Below are 14171 nucleotides of genomic sequence, written 5' to 3' on the forward strand. Positions count from 1 at the left end.
AATTTTACCTGTTTATAAATATTTACTGTCATTATATTATTTTATAAAATATTAAAAATTGAATACCTATGGGGTTTACGCCCCGCTGAGGCATATGTAAAACGCCTCGCCTTACGCTTATGCCTTTTAAAACACTAATATGCACTTTCCAGTGTGAGAAATGCTGGCCATTGAAGTAAGGTGATCGTACCTGAGAGGTTCCTTCTTGGAATAGTGTTCCAACGACAGTGTTTGACGCCATGATCTTTTTCTCACTTGTTGTTAGGCAATACTTGTGATTCCTTGCTCTGATACCAATTGAAAGAGTCTCGGGAGTTGAGGATTCATGTTTCTCTAAGGAAAATATTTGCAAGAAGTTTTTCTCTAAAAAGAATCATTGATGTTTTTTTGGGCATGCATTCATATGTTTACGTATCATCCAAACTCAATAGTTTATTTTTCTGAATAATGCTCAATAAGAATTACTTGAACAATATTTGATCCAATTCTAGTGGAGACTATATCTTCTATACTATCTTTGATAAGCACAAGCTTTAGTTGTATACATCGGTTTTGCACTCGTCTGTCAACTAGGAGTACCATAAACCCATTCTCCCTCACTTTTGGTGTCCTCTCATTTACAAGGTTCGTCACTTTCTTCTCTTTCATAGGCTTCCTCCATATATAAGGGTTATCGTTCTTCTATTAAGACATCCACTCATTCTATAATCATAACCTTGACATTTAAAGAACTCATTAGAGTTATTACTTTGGAAGTAAGGTTTAGAATTGTTACCTCCGTTCCTAGCTTCTATCTTTGGCTTGCTTTTATCACTTTGCAAATTGAAATCAGCATTGGCTTGCTTTTATTTGAAGAAGATTGTCAAATTTCTTGTTTTTGCTCCATGAAGTGTTATAGCTCTTGGATTTGGTCTCTTTGAGTTGCTTCTCTTCTTGAAATTTCTTTTCAAACTTACTCTGGCCCCTTGGGGTGCTTCATGTATAGTAGCATACTTCCCTATATTTAACTATTTGTGTAGAAATAGTAACATTTTAACTGCATTAGTAAGAAAAAAAACATTTAGTTGAGCTTGTACGTAGAAATCAAAGTAATACAAAATGTAACTGCATAAAAGAAAACTTCAATTTGCTCTCGTTCAGACAATAGCAGAAGGCATGAACTTGCCCCCTAATATGGTGTAGTTCGTGCCATTATAATTGTCATTAAAACTTACTCGTTCCTTGATTGACACTGAGGAAGACTTGAATCCCTTCTATTTTTGTTCTGATTCGAACTTCGAAGGTTAATGAACAAAGAAAAAATCTTCGTGAGTTTTAAAAAGCTTTATAAAGATAGTAGCTCTCTTTTATTATAATCTCAATTTGAATTCGAGTGATATATTCGTGTGTAACTAAAATATCAAGTTTTTGCAGTGAGAATCATATGAACACCAAAATTTCAATGTATACTTGCGCTGAACATTATTCTATGTCAATTATTACCAATTGTATCCAAAAAATAATAAACTATTAATCGCATATAAAATTACAAGACATAAATTTGATTACATGAAAGAGATATGCGTATACAAAAAATTGTCGGTAGTCATGTACATGAACGTTTATGCTGTTTTAGTGATTGAGTTCTTCAGTTTAAAAAAAATTAGTAGTGGTTTATTTGTAACCTTCGACATACTTATAGTTTTATATTCTCTTCTTCCCTTTCGTTAATACTTCTTAGTGTATGTAATTATATGTGACCACTGTATATGTGACATTGATTTCCTGTCGGATACAGGGGACCAATGTGTATACATATCACAGACTTACAGCTAAAGTCCCCACCGATCAACTACATCTAAGGCGTTATCTTCTTTCCACAGGTCCCAAGTCCCAATCTGGTAAAAGGAAATAGGAAAGTTATTTGCATTTTAAAATATATCTCATAGAAAAGGCTGAAATTAAGATTATCTTATTCACCAAAGAGAGAATAAAAAAACAAAAAATGACATAAAAACTGAATTTGAGGAAAAGAAGATAAATGCAAATGATGCTACGACAGCTCCTTTAAACCTATAGGTGGAAATCAAGATTATTTATATAGATGTGATTGGCTTTGGTAAGTCAATATTGACAAACTTATGGAACGTAGAAGTAATGTTTTTGGAAACGTGCAACTGTACCAATTGTAAAATTCTTGACATCGTTTAATTTCAATAGATGATGCATCAGGAACATCTAATTTGAAGTGGGAACTAGCATTGAGAAGGCATCCGAAAACCTTTATCTGATTGACAGTTATTTGAATGCACCATATATATTAGCTTAAGTGATTCATAAGTTAAATGGTTAGCATTTATCAGTTCCCAAAATCAAGAATCGAGATACTAGAACGTGGACACAATTTCACGTATAGAGCATTCTATGAAATTTTCTCAATATTAGACGCAAAAGAACAAGAGAACATTCATTTAGAAAGATGATGTAACATCAATCTACAATTGTTTCAGTCTTGGAGAGTTGCATTCTCGTGAAGTCCCAAGAAGAGTAGGTGAAGGGTCAAATGGTGTCAATTATATCTGAGAGATCAAGCAACAAACAGGATCCGATGGTAGCGCGTCCGACCCAACGTGAATCGAACTCTTATGGTTTATTCTTTATCATTTCCTGCCAGGAGTGATTTTCCATTGCCAGAATTCTATCTCCATGGATGTTTCATTTTTGACAAACCCGGAAAAGTCTAGCACACTTTTGTTTATGTACTGTTTCGTATGGAAGAGCTAATTTAGACCTTTTTATGTGAGCAAAGAACCTTCATATCATCAAGCTAATGTCTTGCGTATACCTATCACAAGTTGAATATATCACGATCCTTACAAACACGCAAAACAAATCCCCTAAACACTGGTTTTAAGAGCACACAACTACAATGCATATCCTAACACTGACTACTGAAGCTGTCAGAGGAATTAGGATACTACACCTGTGAGGAAGTTTATGGCATGTTAAAGGTTTAAATCAAGCTGCCAATATCCCCTTTAATAAGAACACTGAGCAACTAATTTTGTTAAGCAAGAACTTCCTATGTATCATTTGCACCGTCATCATCAACCTCTGGCTTAACAAAGAATTCAATATATGCAATACGGCTGGGTTGCTGATAGCCAGCAGAATCAATATGTGGTTGAGGCATTACTGGTTTTGCAACTGAGACCAGATGCTGAACTTTGAGCATTCCCCCTCTCCCAATGGTCAGCTTACTTCCTCGATTATCCCGGATGACACTGCTGGGTATGTTTGAGGTTGTAGCACAGAGAAATTTGTATTTATACCTGTCCATGTCAGGAACTGGATCAGATCATACAGTCTAGCACAAATGTAAAGCATTTGGCTTATCATTTCTTTCTGTTAGGAGAGGAACCTGTGAGAGACTTGACGATCACAATGAAATGCAACCAGAAGATCAGTGTTCGCATAACACATTAAGTCTATCTACAAAACAGATGAATTAAAAACATAAGAGGGCAGAGAATATGAGAAGAGAATGCTACTAAAACATCAAGTCAAGCGCTACCTGTAAGTCACCATGACCTTCACCTCTAAAGGTAACTGATGGTGGTGTAGGCTGTAGGATTAGATGAATGCTTGATCCTGGCCACTCAAGGTCATCTATGGCTTCCTTTAGAGCTGCAGACTATCAATTGAACCAATGACATGGTGATTATTAGCTCAACAGTAAAGGATGGTTGAGACTTCAAGCAATCACAATTCTTTTTGCGCTAACCACTTTGTAACACTGTAAAGGACGAAGAACACATTTTGTGTATGAATTCACAACACTTTACACTTACAAAAACATGAAGCTAACTTCCAATAGATGCTTAAGCTCAACTCATGCGACTTGAAGTACCAGCAAGCTAACACTCGACTGTTAACTATTAAAAGTTAATTCTGACGACCTCTTATTTCTTTGGAATAAAGGGAACGAGAGACAAAATCTATGAAATTTCTGAACTTTTCTTTTTGATTGTTGCTTGTTAGAAGCATAAGGAGGAAAAACACAAGTTTTACTTCGGAATAACTTTTTTAACTACAAAAGGAGGGAAGAATATAACTTCACTTCCCTCCCCAAGTCCCTTTGAACCAAACTCAGGAAATAAAAATGATCTCCTTCACTTCCTCTTCTATTTCCTTCCCATTATTATCCTCCCCTCCTTTCTGAAGTAACCCTAAAGAGAGAATATGGAGAGGAAACTAGATGAACAGAGCACTACCCTGCATTTGTTGATTGCTCCTGCAAATGACCTGAGTCACTGACAAAATTAGTCAAAATGGAAAACACCGCTTTTGAACCCAAGCACAAAATTTTGTTTTTGGGCATGGCTCGTTCGTTTCAGTATCAGGGACAAAATGTTTACATTAATAGCAAAAATTTAGGTTATATTGCCAGATGCAGGACAAGAGTGGGTTGCTCTAGTGGTGAGCACCCTCCACTTCCAACCAAGAGGTTGTGAATTCGAGTCACCCCAAGAGCAAGGTGGGGAGTTCTTGGAGGGAGGGAGCCGAGGGTCTATCGGAAACAGCCTCTCTACCCCAGGGTAGGGGTAAGGTCTGCGTACACACTACCCTCCCCAGACCCCACTAGTGGGATTATACTGGGTTGTTGTTGTTGCCAGATGCAGCCTCCTGAAAGAAGCATAGACGGAGACAGATAACTTCTCTTTTACACTGCTCTCTAACCAAACTATGGGAAGATACTAAACCTAACTTCCAAATTTAAAGGGCTATAGAGCAAGGAACTGGAAATGGGGTTAGTTTAATAGTGTATGCACTAGCACACTGAGCTTCCGTCATACTTATGTCTATTTGGGTGTTCACAACTTGACATTGCTGGAGAAGTTAAATCCTAGACAAATGCAAAGAAACTTCTCACTCCAAATTTATTTAATGTCCTCTTTGCCTTGGCCATCTGCAGTCAATTAAACATAATGGCTTTTTGACATGGAATTTTAAAAGCTAATAGTTTCTGATTCTACCAACAGGAAGACATGTTAGATTGATACAACAACAACAACAAACCCAGTGTAATCGCACAAATAGGAGTCTGGGGAGGGTAGTATGTACGCAGCCTTACCCCTACCTTATGCAGGTAGAGAGGTTGTTTCCGGTAGACCCTCGGCTCCAAGCAAGCATGCAAATCACAACAGTATAGAGAAGAAATACAGTAGTGTAAAAATCAGGAAAGCATTAACAACAGCAAGGAGGTAGAGCAACCAAAACACAGGCAATACCAAGTAGTAATAGAATTTTAAGCATATGGAAATACTAAAATAAGCAACTACTACTGGAAGGAAAAGGAAGATGTGCACATCTTAGATTTATCTTTCCACAAAATAAATAACAGAGAATTTATTAACTTTTTTTACCACTTCAAAAAAACCTTGCATTCAAGACCTTACAGAAACCAAAATCAGCAACAAACTCCCTACTTACGGCATACAAATCATATAGTGAACTAGTCCTCATGCAACAAAAGAGGCGTGTGTTCCATATCAAAGCATTAGGATTGCTATAACCCAATCTATCACAATTCAAAAATATGGATGAGCAACCGCCTAAAATGTTTTCGGACATTTGAAAAGTTTCCTCGTAGAAGTCTCCCTTGGACCTTTTCTCAAATGATAAAAGAATAGAACACAAATGAACTAGTTCCAACTGTACCGTCTTGGAAGAAAGAAAGGACTTTGCTTGAATACAAAACCAGACCTTAAAAAGTACAAGACCTTTTCTATTTGTCAGCTCTAAAGAAATCCATTAAAGAAACTGAAGCAAGCTTTATACCAAACATCAACGGGGACAGCCTACAACCAGATTCACTCATTTAGCTAGATATATCACTAATCTGATAGATAGCATTGATTCCCAGAGACTAAAGAGAGGAAGAACTGCAGAAGTCTCAACTTTCAATGAATATGAGGAAACAATCGAGTTCCTCCAATTGACTAATATATATTCTTCAATCCATCCTGTCTAGTATGAGCACATAATTAGGAAAATAACAACTAGTACGATTGAATCAATATAATTATATGTCAACTAGAGTCATAAATACAAAGAAATCACGAAAGGACATACAGAGAGCAATATTTAATAAGAAAATTTTATGTTACTCAAGGTCCAAAAGCATATACTATGTGCATAAGATGTGAAGCATACAGACACATGCTTTTTGTAGAGCTGGTTATCAGCAACGACTGATACCAGGATCTACTCTGTAGTTGCTGCCGAAGGGAAATTTTACCTTCACGGTAAAACTGAGAGGAGTGCTTCCAGCAGGTTCAAAATTGTAGTCCCATGATATTGTATCAGGAATCCTTGTTCTGATTTCCGCGTAAGTACAAGCACCTGAAGAGTCAACAGACCTAACCTTGGAATTAGGAAATAGGTTACAAAACTTTAAAGCTAACCAATGGCGCTTATCCAGTGAGAGAAAACATGGGAATAAGCAGAATGTGCCTAAAGATAAAGTGGTTTTGTTTTGAAGATTCCACATAACTCCTCTATCAGTCAATGCATGGATAACACTTTATAACAAAACTTGTAGATGTGATTCATTAACATTGATTTAAATGGCAAAACTACTCAATTACTAAGGCATTGACAACTTCCATTTCACTTTATCTCTTTATTGAGGTCTTTCTAGACTTCCACTCAATAAAAGGCAGATGTATACAAAGGAAAAAACAGCGTTCTCTAGAAAGCCATGCACATAAATGGAAAAGAGACTTGTTCTGTCACTAATTCACGTTTATGCTAATTAAAATGCCAAGTAATTTGATATGACCTTGAGACCAAAGGTGTATCCAACATATAAGCAGTGCACTCAGGACTCACTGTGTCATACTCGAATTATTATAAATGTAAATACAAATTTAAAGAACTTTAAAAGTATGTATTATATTAAGAAGTCCACCATCATCTTCAAATTTTAGATCTACCCTGTTGGAGACACCTGGAAAGTGGGGGGAAGATGCTTTTGTTTTTCCTTGCTTCAGTTCCATTTTCTCCCCTCTTCTTCGTCTTTTGGGTGCTAAGTAGGTCTTAATTCACTATGTCAACCTTCCGAATTTTACTCTATCTAGTAAATTAACAATGCATTTGAAAAAAACCCTAGCAAACCATTTTGCATTTTCAAACAAGCATAATAAAACTGCCAACTTTCAAAAGCTATTGGACAACCTAATTAGAGAGAGCGAGGCTCGGAGAATAATTACTTGAGAAGAAGTTGCATATCAGGACCAGGATAGCATATTTCAATAGCACTTGAATGTCCTGGAACCGAAAACGTATTCAAGCAATCAACAAATAAACCTAAGCTCACTCCGAAACGCGGCCTCCCTTCTGCGCTATATTCATAACGAACAAATAACTACACAAAAAGAAAACCTAATTCCGCATCAGAAAAAAACTAAAAATTTCACATAACTTAAACAGGTAGTACAAAATACGGAGACAAGATAGAAATTTCAAAACCTCTCGTTGCAAGTAAACTTTGGCCTGAAGACAAGCGGTTTCCTCAACAATTAACACTATGCCGTGTTCCGAAAGCTCCACAACTGCATCCTGATGGTGTTGTTGGCAATTAGTGATACCAAATTGGAAAGTTAGGAGTATTTTGCTGTGCAAAAAAAGTTAATAATGGGAGTGGGGAAGAAGGAACCTGGTGGCGTTTCCAGCGGACGGAGGTGAGGGCGTCGACGACGCCTTGAACCTTGTCAAGTTGGCACACTAGATCGGGAGATTCCGGCTCAATCGCCGACGAGCTCATTTCTTTTCTCTTCTTTTCCCGCCAAACTGGAACAACTGGGCCGGATCAAATCATTATAAAGGGCGAAGTCTCCGGTAGCCACTTTAAAATATATTCATAATTTATCATTTATTTAAAGATTAGCTAATTCATCCAAACTTCAAGATTAAAAATCTTAAATTTTTGAGCTGTTAATTTGGAATTCAGGACATAAGATTCAAATTTCTGAGCATAATTTTTAAACTTTTGGACACAATACCTTGAAGTTTGAACTTTGAGGTTTAAACTTCATGACAGCGTGTTTTGAAGTTTGAGCGAATCGGTTAATCTTTAAATGTATTATAAACTATTGATATATTTTAAACTGAATGCTTAAGAGTGGCTATCTTGATGTCATTTCCACCCTTATAAACCTCCTCTTTTTGGTCTTATAACAAAAAGGTGTTTTAGACTTGAAAATTGAAATCATAGTACTAGTATAGCACAGTAATATAATTTTCAATCATAGTACTAATATAGCACAGTAATATTGTTTTATTAATGCGTTGGTAGTCCTTGTTAATTTATTTGTAAAATTTCATCTCAAACAAATTTTTATCTTTCAAAAGGAGAGCACAATGTAAAGAACATGTGACATGATCATAAATAAATAAAAAATCATATCACCTTTAAAGGTTATCAAGCGAACATCCTTTGCTAAAAAGTTATACCGTATATATAAATTAAATATTACTTAATATGGTTATATGTTATATTTTGAACACTATTAATATAGTTGAGTGAGGCAGTCCAGTGGTCTAGGATGTTCAAAGTGAGGTAATGCTCACGGGTTCAAATTCCTGTCTAAATATTTGCTCATTTTGTTTGCCAAAACTAAACGAATTCAAATTCCTATCTAAATATTTGCTCATTTTGTGTGCCAAAACTAAACGAAGACCACATTATGTGTAAAAATAAATAACTAATCTTAAAAGTAGTTTTTAAATTTAAAGTTTTTTCTTAAATAAATTTTATAATTTTTAAAGTCAAGCTCTACAAAAATTTCTTCAACAAAAGTTCTTTTCATACTACAAACTCTTCCTTTTGTTTTATGCTTACTTTTATCAATAAAATTTCTATTGTTATCTTTTTCTAAATGTTAGTTTTGATGTATAAAATTATTGTTCTATTACAAGTATTTTTATTGTTTAGCAAGATATAGCGTAGTTCGATTCAAAATTTTGGTACACCTATTCTTCGGGAAAAAAAAGTTATTGACTTTTTTGAAGTTTGAACACCCTTGACCAAATTCCTGGCTATGTCATTGTCAAACTAGTAAATCCTATCTGTACTAACAAAGATTTATGCGGCGAGCTCCAAGAACTAACAATATATACTATATGAACACTCATTAGAGTCTTAAGGGCATATTGGAACACCCAAATAAAGAGTGCAATACATCGTATATTTCGACATGAAAGCTTATATTTATAAATATCGAACATAGTATGATATCTGCTACGGAGCAAAATTAGAAAATGTTCCACAATATGGCTTATTACAACCATTACCCGTATCCTCTTAAGCTTGGGATGATGTAAAAATGGACATCTTAGAAATATTAGTTATATCTGAGAACTATATTTTTATTGTTCCGGATAAACTCACCAGTTATGTACATTTAATCTCTCTAAACATCTATTCATAGGTCTCATGGTTGCACATATTTTTTCCAAAGAGGTGTATAAGCTACATGGTACATTCACCTCAAATATATATTCATTTTAAATCATACTTTCAAATAAATGGGAACTATCCGTATCTAACTATCTAGGTACTACTTGCCCATGCCCGATATTCCAAAATATGATGGTACCTGGGATCCTCTTGATCACATCATAACGTATATAACTGGAATCAACGGAAACGACCTCACAAAGGAAGAGATGTGATCGGTGCTCGTCAAAAAATTTGGGGAGACACTTACAAAAGGGGCTCTAACCTGGTATTTTTATTTACCCAAACATTCTACTAGTTCTTTTGCTGAACTTGTAGATGCTTTCATCAAAACTCATTTGGGAGCAAAAAAGGTGAAAAAGCAAGTGGATGATATTTTCAAAATTATACAAGGGAGGACAGAGTCACTCTGGGCCTTCATTGACAGAGAGAAAGGATATTGCTCCCGGAAGTTGAAGATAATTGGGCGACTATGGAATTCACTAGGAATCTGAACCCGGATAATTTAGAGGCTTCGCGAAAACTAAAGGAAAGCCTCCGAGAATTCCTTGCGAAGATATGGAACTATGTGTACCATTGATGCAACACAAAGCTCCGGATAGAAGAAGACATCTCGATACTCCCAGATTCAAAGCAAGAGATACCTACAAATATGATTGCCGATCGGGAGGAACTCGCAGGCAAGCGGGATCCCAGAATATAGCACGGACTGTACCCCAGGACCATGAATTGTTAGATTGATTAGCGACTAAGGCATACATGTGATGACAAGAACTCTGACTGAAGGAATGAACCACCCATGCACCGGCCTAGAAAAGAACCAGAGATGTCCAAAGTCAACGATTATCACTCCAGGCCAAAACTAGTTGACTATGGCTTCGGTGTGAACGTGACGGAGTTAGTAGCGGCACTCAAGGATATGTGTGATAAAGTAAGATAGCCAAAAGCGATAAAGTGTGGTCCAAGCAAGTGAAGCCAGGAATTCTGGTGTGAATTCCATAATGATCACGACTACAAAACTTTGGATTGCAGACTTTTTCGAGGCGAAGTAGATCATTTACTCAAGGAGAGATACTTAACGGAACTCTTCAGTAAAAAGGCGAATTTATCATACATAAAAAACCAGATCAAGGAGGAATCACCGAAGATTCCTACTCCTAACCGGATAGTCAATGTTATCTTCAGAAGAGAAGAAATAAATAGAGTTACCTGCACGACGGCAAAGAAATTTACAAAAATGTCTATTTCTCATGAGAAGCACACTCGGCAGACACTAACTATAGAGAGCCTAATATTTGATGACAAGAATATGGACGGGTTGACCATACCACACAACGATACCCTGGTAATTACTTTAAGAAATTTTGACAGTGACTTGAGAAGAGTTTTGATTGACCTAGGAAGTTCAACCAATATCATCCAGTCGCAGGTGGTCGAAGAAATGGAGCTCACGGGTCGATCATGACTGCTCTCGGGGTTCAACAACTTCAATGAGATGACTTGTGGAGAAGTGACGTTGGTGACCAATTCCAAGGGGGTAACCACGGATACCCCATTCTAGGTTGTGGTAGAAGATATGTCTTACAACACCATACTAAGGAGTCCATGGATTCACGAGATGGACGCAGTACCTTCAACTTTGTACCAGGTGATAAAATTCCCGTCCAAATAGGGGATACGACAAATCCGAGGAAACAAAGGGCATCCCGAGAGGCCAATTCAATTGCCACCACAAACAGTATCTCCAAAGAGGAAACTGGCAAATAGTAACTACAACAACGAGAAGGCAAGAATGCCGCTAACGCTGCTGGAACAGGCCCTCCTCCGGACAGAATCGTCGAGCCCGAGGAAAATGATGTTTCTCCACCGATAGTGGAGGAATAGAATAAGTTATTTTCTTTATTCATTGGCCGGAAAGGAAGGTCTACATCGGCTCGAGATTAACTCCTGAGCAAAGTGTAAGTTAATTAAAATTCTGCAAGCTAATTCGGAATGTTTGCCTAGTCTCATGCAGATATGAAAGGCATCCCGATGGATATCATGGTGCACAAACTGAATATGGATCCAAACCATCAACCTATGAAGCAGAAGAAAAGAAATATTAGGCTCTAACGAGCCTGAGCGACAGAGGAAGAAGTCACCAAGCTGCTCAACAATGGCTTTATCCGTGTAGTAAAACACCTGGAATGGCTGGCAAACATCTTGGTAGTGCCCAAAAAGAAAGGAAAATGGAAAGTTTGTATCGACTACAAAGACCTGAACAAAGCATGCCCAAAGGATTGCTTTCCCGTACCAAATATCGACCAACTCATAGGTTCCACAGCTGGTCATGAATTATTGATCTTTTTGGATGCATATTAAGTTATTGACTTTTTTGAAGTTTGAACACCCTTGACCAAATTCCTGGCTATGTTATTGTCAAACTAGTAAATCCTATCTATACTAACAAAGATTTATGCAGCGAGCTCCAAGAACTAACAATATATACTATATGAGCACTCATTAGAGTCTTAAGGGCATATTGGAACACCCAAATAAAGAGTGCAATACATCGTATATTTCGACATGAAAACTTATATTTATAAATATCGAACATAGTATGATATCTGCTACGGAGCAAAATTAGAAAATGTTCCACAATATGGCTTATTACAACCATTACCCGTATCCTCTTAAGCTTGGGATGATGTAGAGATGGACATCTTAGAAATATTAGTTATATCTGAGAACTATATTTTTATTGTTCTGGATAAACTCACCAGTTATGTACATTTAATCTCTCTAAACATCTATTCATAGGTCTCATGGTTGCACATATTTTTTCCAAAGAGGTGTATAAGCTACATGGTACCTTCACCTCAAATATATATTCATTTTAAATCATACTTTCAAATAAATGGGAACTATCCGTATCTAACTATCTAGGTACTACTTGTCCATGCCCGATATTCCAAAATATGACGGTACCTGGGATCCTCGTGATCACATCATAACGTATACAACTGGAATCAAAGGGAACGACCTCACAAAGGAAGAGATGTGATCGGTGCTCGTCAAAAAATTTGGGGAGACACTTACAAAAGGGGCTCTAACCTGGTATTTTTATTTACCCAAACATTCTACTAGTTCTTTTGCTGAACTTGCAGATGCTTTCATCAAAACTCATTTGGGAGCAAAAAAGGTGAAAAAGCAAGTGGATGATATTTTCAAAATTATACAAGGGAGGACAGAGTCACTCTGGGACTTCATTGACAGAGAGAAAGGATATTGCTCCCGGAAGTTGAAGACAATTGGGCGACTATGGAATTCACTAGGAATCTGAACCCGGATAATTTAGAGGCTTCGCGAAGACTAAAGGAAAGCCTCCAAGAATTCCTTGCGAAGACATGGAACTATGTGTACCATTGATGCAACACAAAGCTCCGGATAGAAGAAGACATCTCGATACTCCCAGATTCAAAGCAAGAGATACCCACAGATATGATTGCCGATCGGGAGGAACTCGCAGGCAAGCGGGATCCCAGAATATGGCACGGACCGTACCCCAGGCCCATGAATTGTTAGATTGATTAGCGACTAAGGCATACATATGATGACAAGAACTCCGACTGAAGGAATGAACCACCCATGTACCGGCCTAGAAAAGAACCAGAGATGTCCAAAGTCAACGATTATCACTCCAGGCCAAAACTAGTTAACTATGGCTTCGGTGTGAACGTGACGGAGTTAGTAGCGGCACTCAAGGATATGGGTGATAAAGTAAGATAGCCAAAAGCGATAAAGTCTGATCCAAGCAAGTGAAGCCAGGAATTCTGGTGTGAATTCCATAATGATCACGACCACAAGACTTTGGATTGCAGACTTTTTCGAGGCGAAGTAGATCGTTTACTCAAGGAGAGATACTTAACGGACTTCTTCAGTAAAAAGGCGAATTTATCATACATGAAAAACCAGATCAAGGAGGAATCACCAAAGATTCCGACTCCTAAACGGATAGTCAATGTTATCTTCGGAAGAGAAGAAATAAATAGAGTTACCTGCACGGCGGTAAAGAAATTTACAAAAATGTCTATTTCTCATGAGAAGCGAACTCGGCAGACACTAACTATAGAGAGCCTAATATTTGATGAAAAGAATGCGGACGGGTTGACCATACCACACAACGACACGCTGGTAATTACTTTAAGAAATTTTGACAGTGACTTGAGAAGAGATTTGATTGACCCAGGAAGTTCAACCAATATCATCCAGTCGCAGGTGGTCGAAGAAATGGAGCTCACGGGTTGGTCATGACTGCTCTCGGGGTTCAATAACTTCAATGAGATGACTTGTAGAGAAGTGACGTTGGTGACCAATTCCAGGGGGTAACCAAGGATACCCCATTCTAGGTTGTGGCAGGAGATATGTCTTACAACACCATACTAAGGAGTCCATGGATTCACGAGATGGACGCAGTACCTTCAACTTTGCACCAGGTGATAAAATTCCCGTCCAAATAGGGGATACGACAAATCCGAGGGAACAAAGGGCATCCCGAGAGGCCAATTCAATTGCCACCACAAACAGTATCTCCAAAGAGGAAACTGGCAAATAGTAACTACAACAATGGGAAGGCAAGAATGCAACTAACGCTGCTGGAACAGGCCCTCCTCCGGACAGAATCATTGAG

General features: G+C 37.4%; 1 protein-coding gene across 4 annotated transcripts; it reads right to left on the reverse strand.

Annotated features, from left to right (window-relative positions):
- Positions 1-2771: 2771 nt before the first annotated feature.
- On the reverse strand, positions 2772-7863 carry LOC104112045 (uncharacterized). Of its 4 annotated transcripts, none has more exons than XM_009621872.4 (7): positions 7700-7863; positions 7513-7602; positions 7254-7311; positions 6281-6384; positions 3554-3673; positions 3401-3471; positions 2772-3311 (listed from the first exon to the last, which is right to left on the reverse strand). In XM_009621872.4, exons 1-7 carry the CDS (start codon positions 7805-7807, stop codon positions 3062-3064), a joined length of 801 nt encoding a protein of 266 aa, XP_009620167.1. In that variant the 5' UTR covers positions 7808-7863; the 3' UTR covers positions 2772-3061. The 4 variants fall into 4 exon arrangements, with proteins under 4 accessions (XP_009620167.1, XP_009620164.1, XP_018631770.1 ...); XM_009621869.4 differs by having other exon boundaries at positions 6281-6401; positions 7254-7408; positions 7700-7862; XM_018776254.3 differs by lacking the exon at positions 7700-7863 and having other exon boundaries at positions 6281-6401; positions 7513-7608.
- Between the last annotated feature and the right edge of the window lie 6308 nt (positions 7864-14171).

The sequence above is a fragment of the Nicotiana tomentosiformis genome, chromosome 8 (assembly GCF_000390325.3).
Source record: "Nicotiana tomentosiformis chromosome 8, ASM39032v3, whole genome shotgun sequence".
Taxonomy (NCBI): Eukaryota; Viridiplantae; Streptophyta; class Magnoliopsida; order Solanales; family Solanaceae; genus Nicotiana; species Nicotiana tomentosiformis.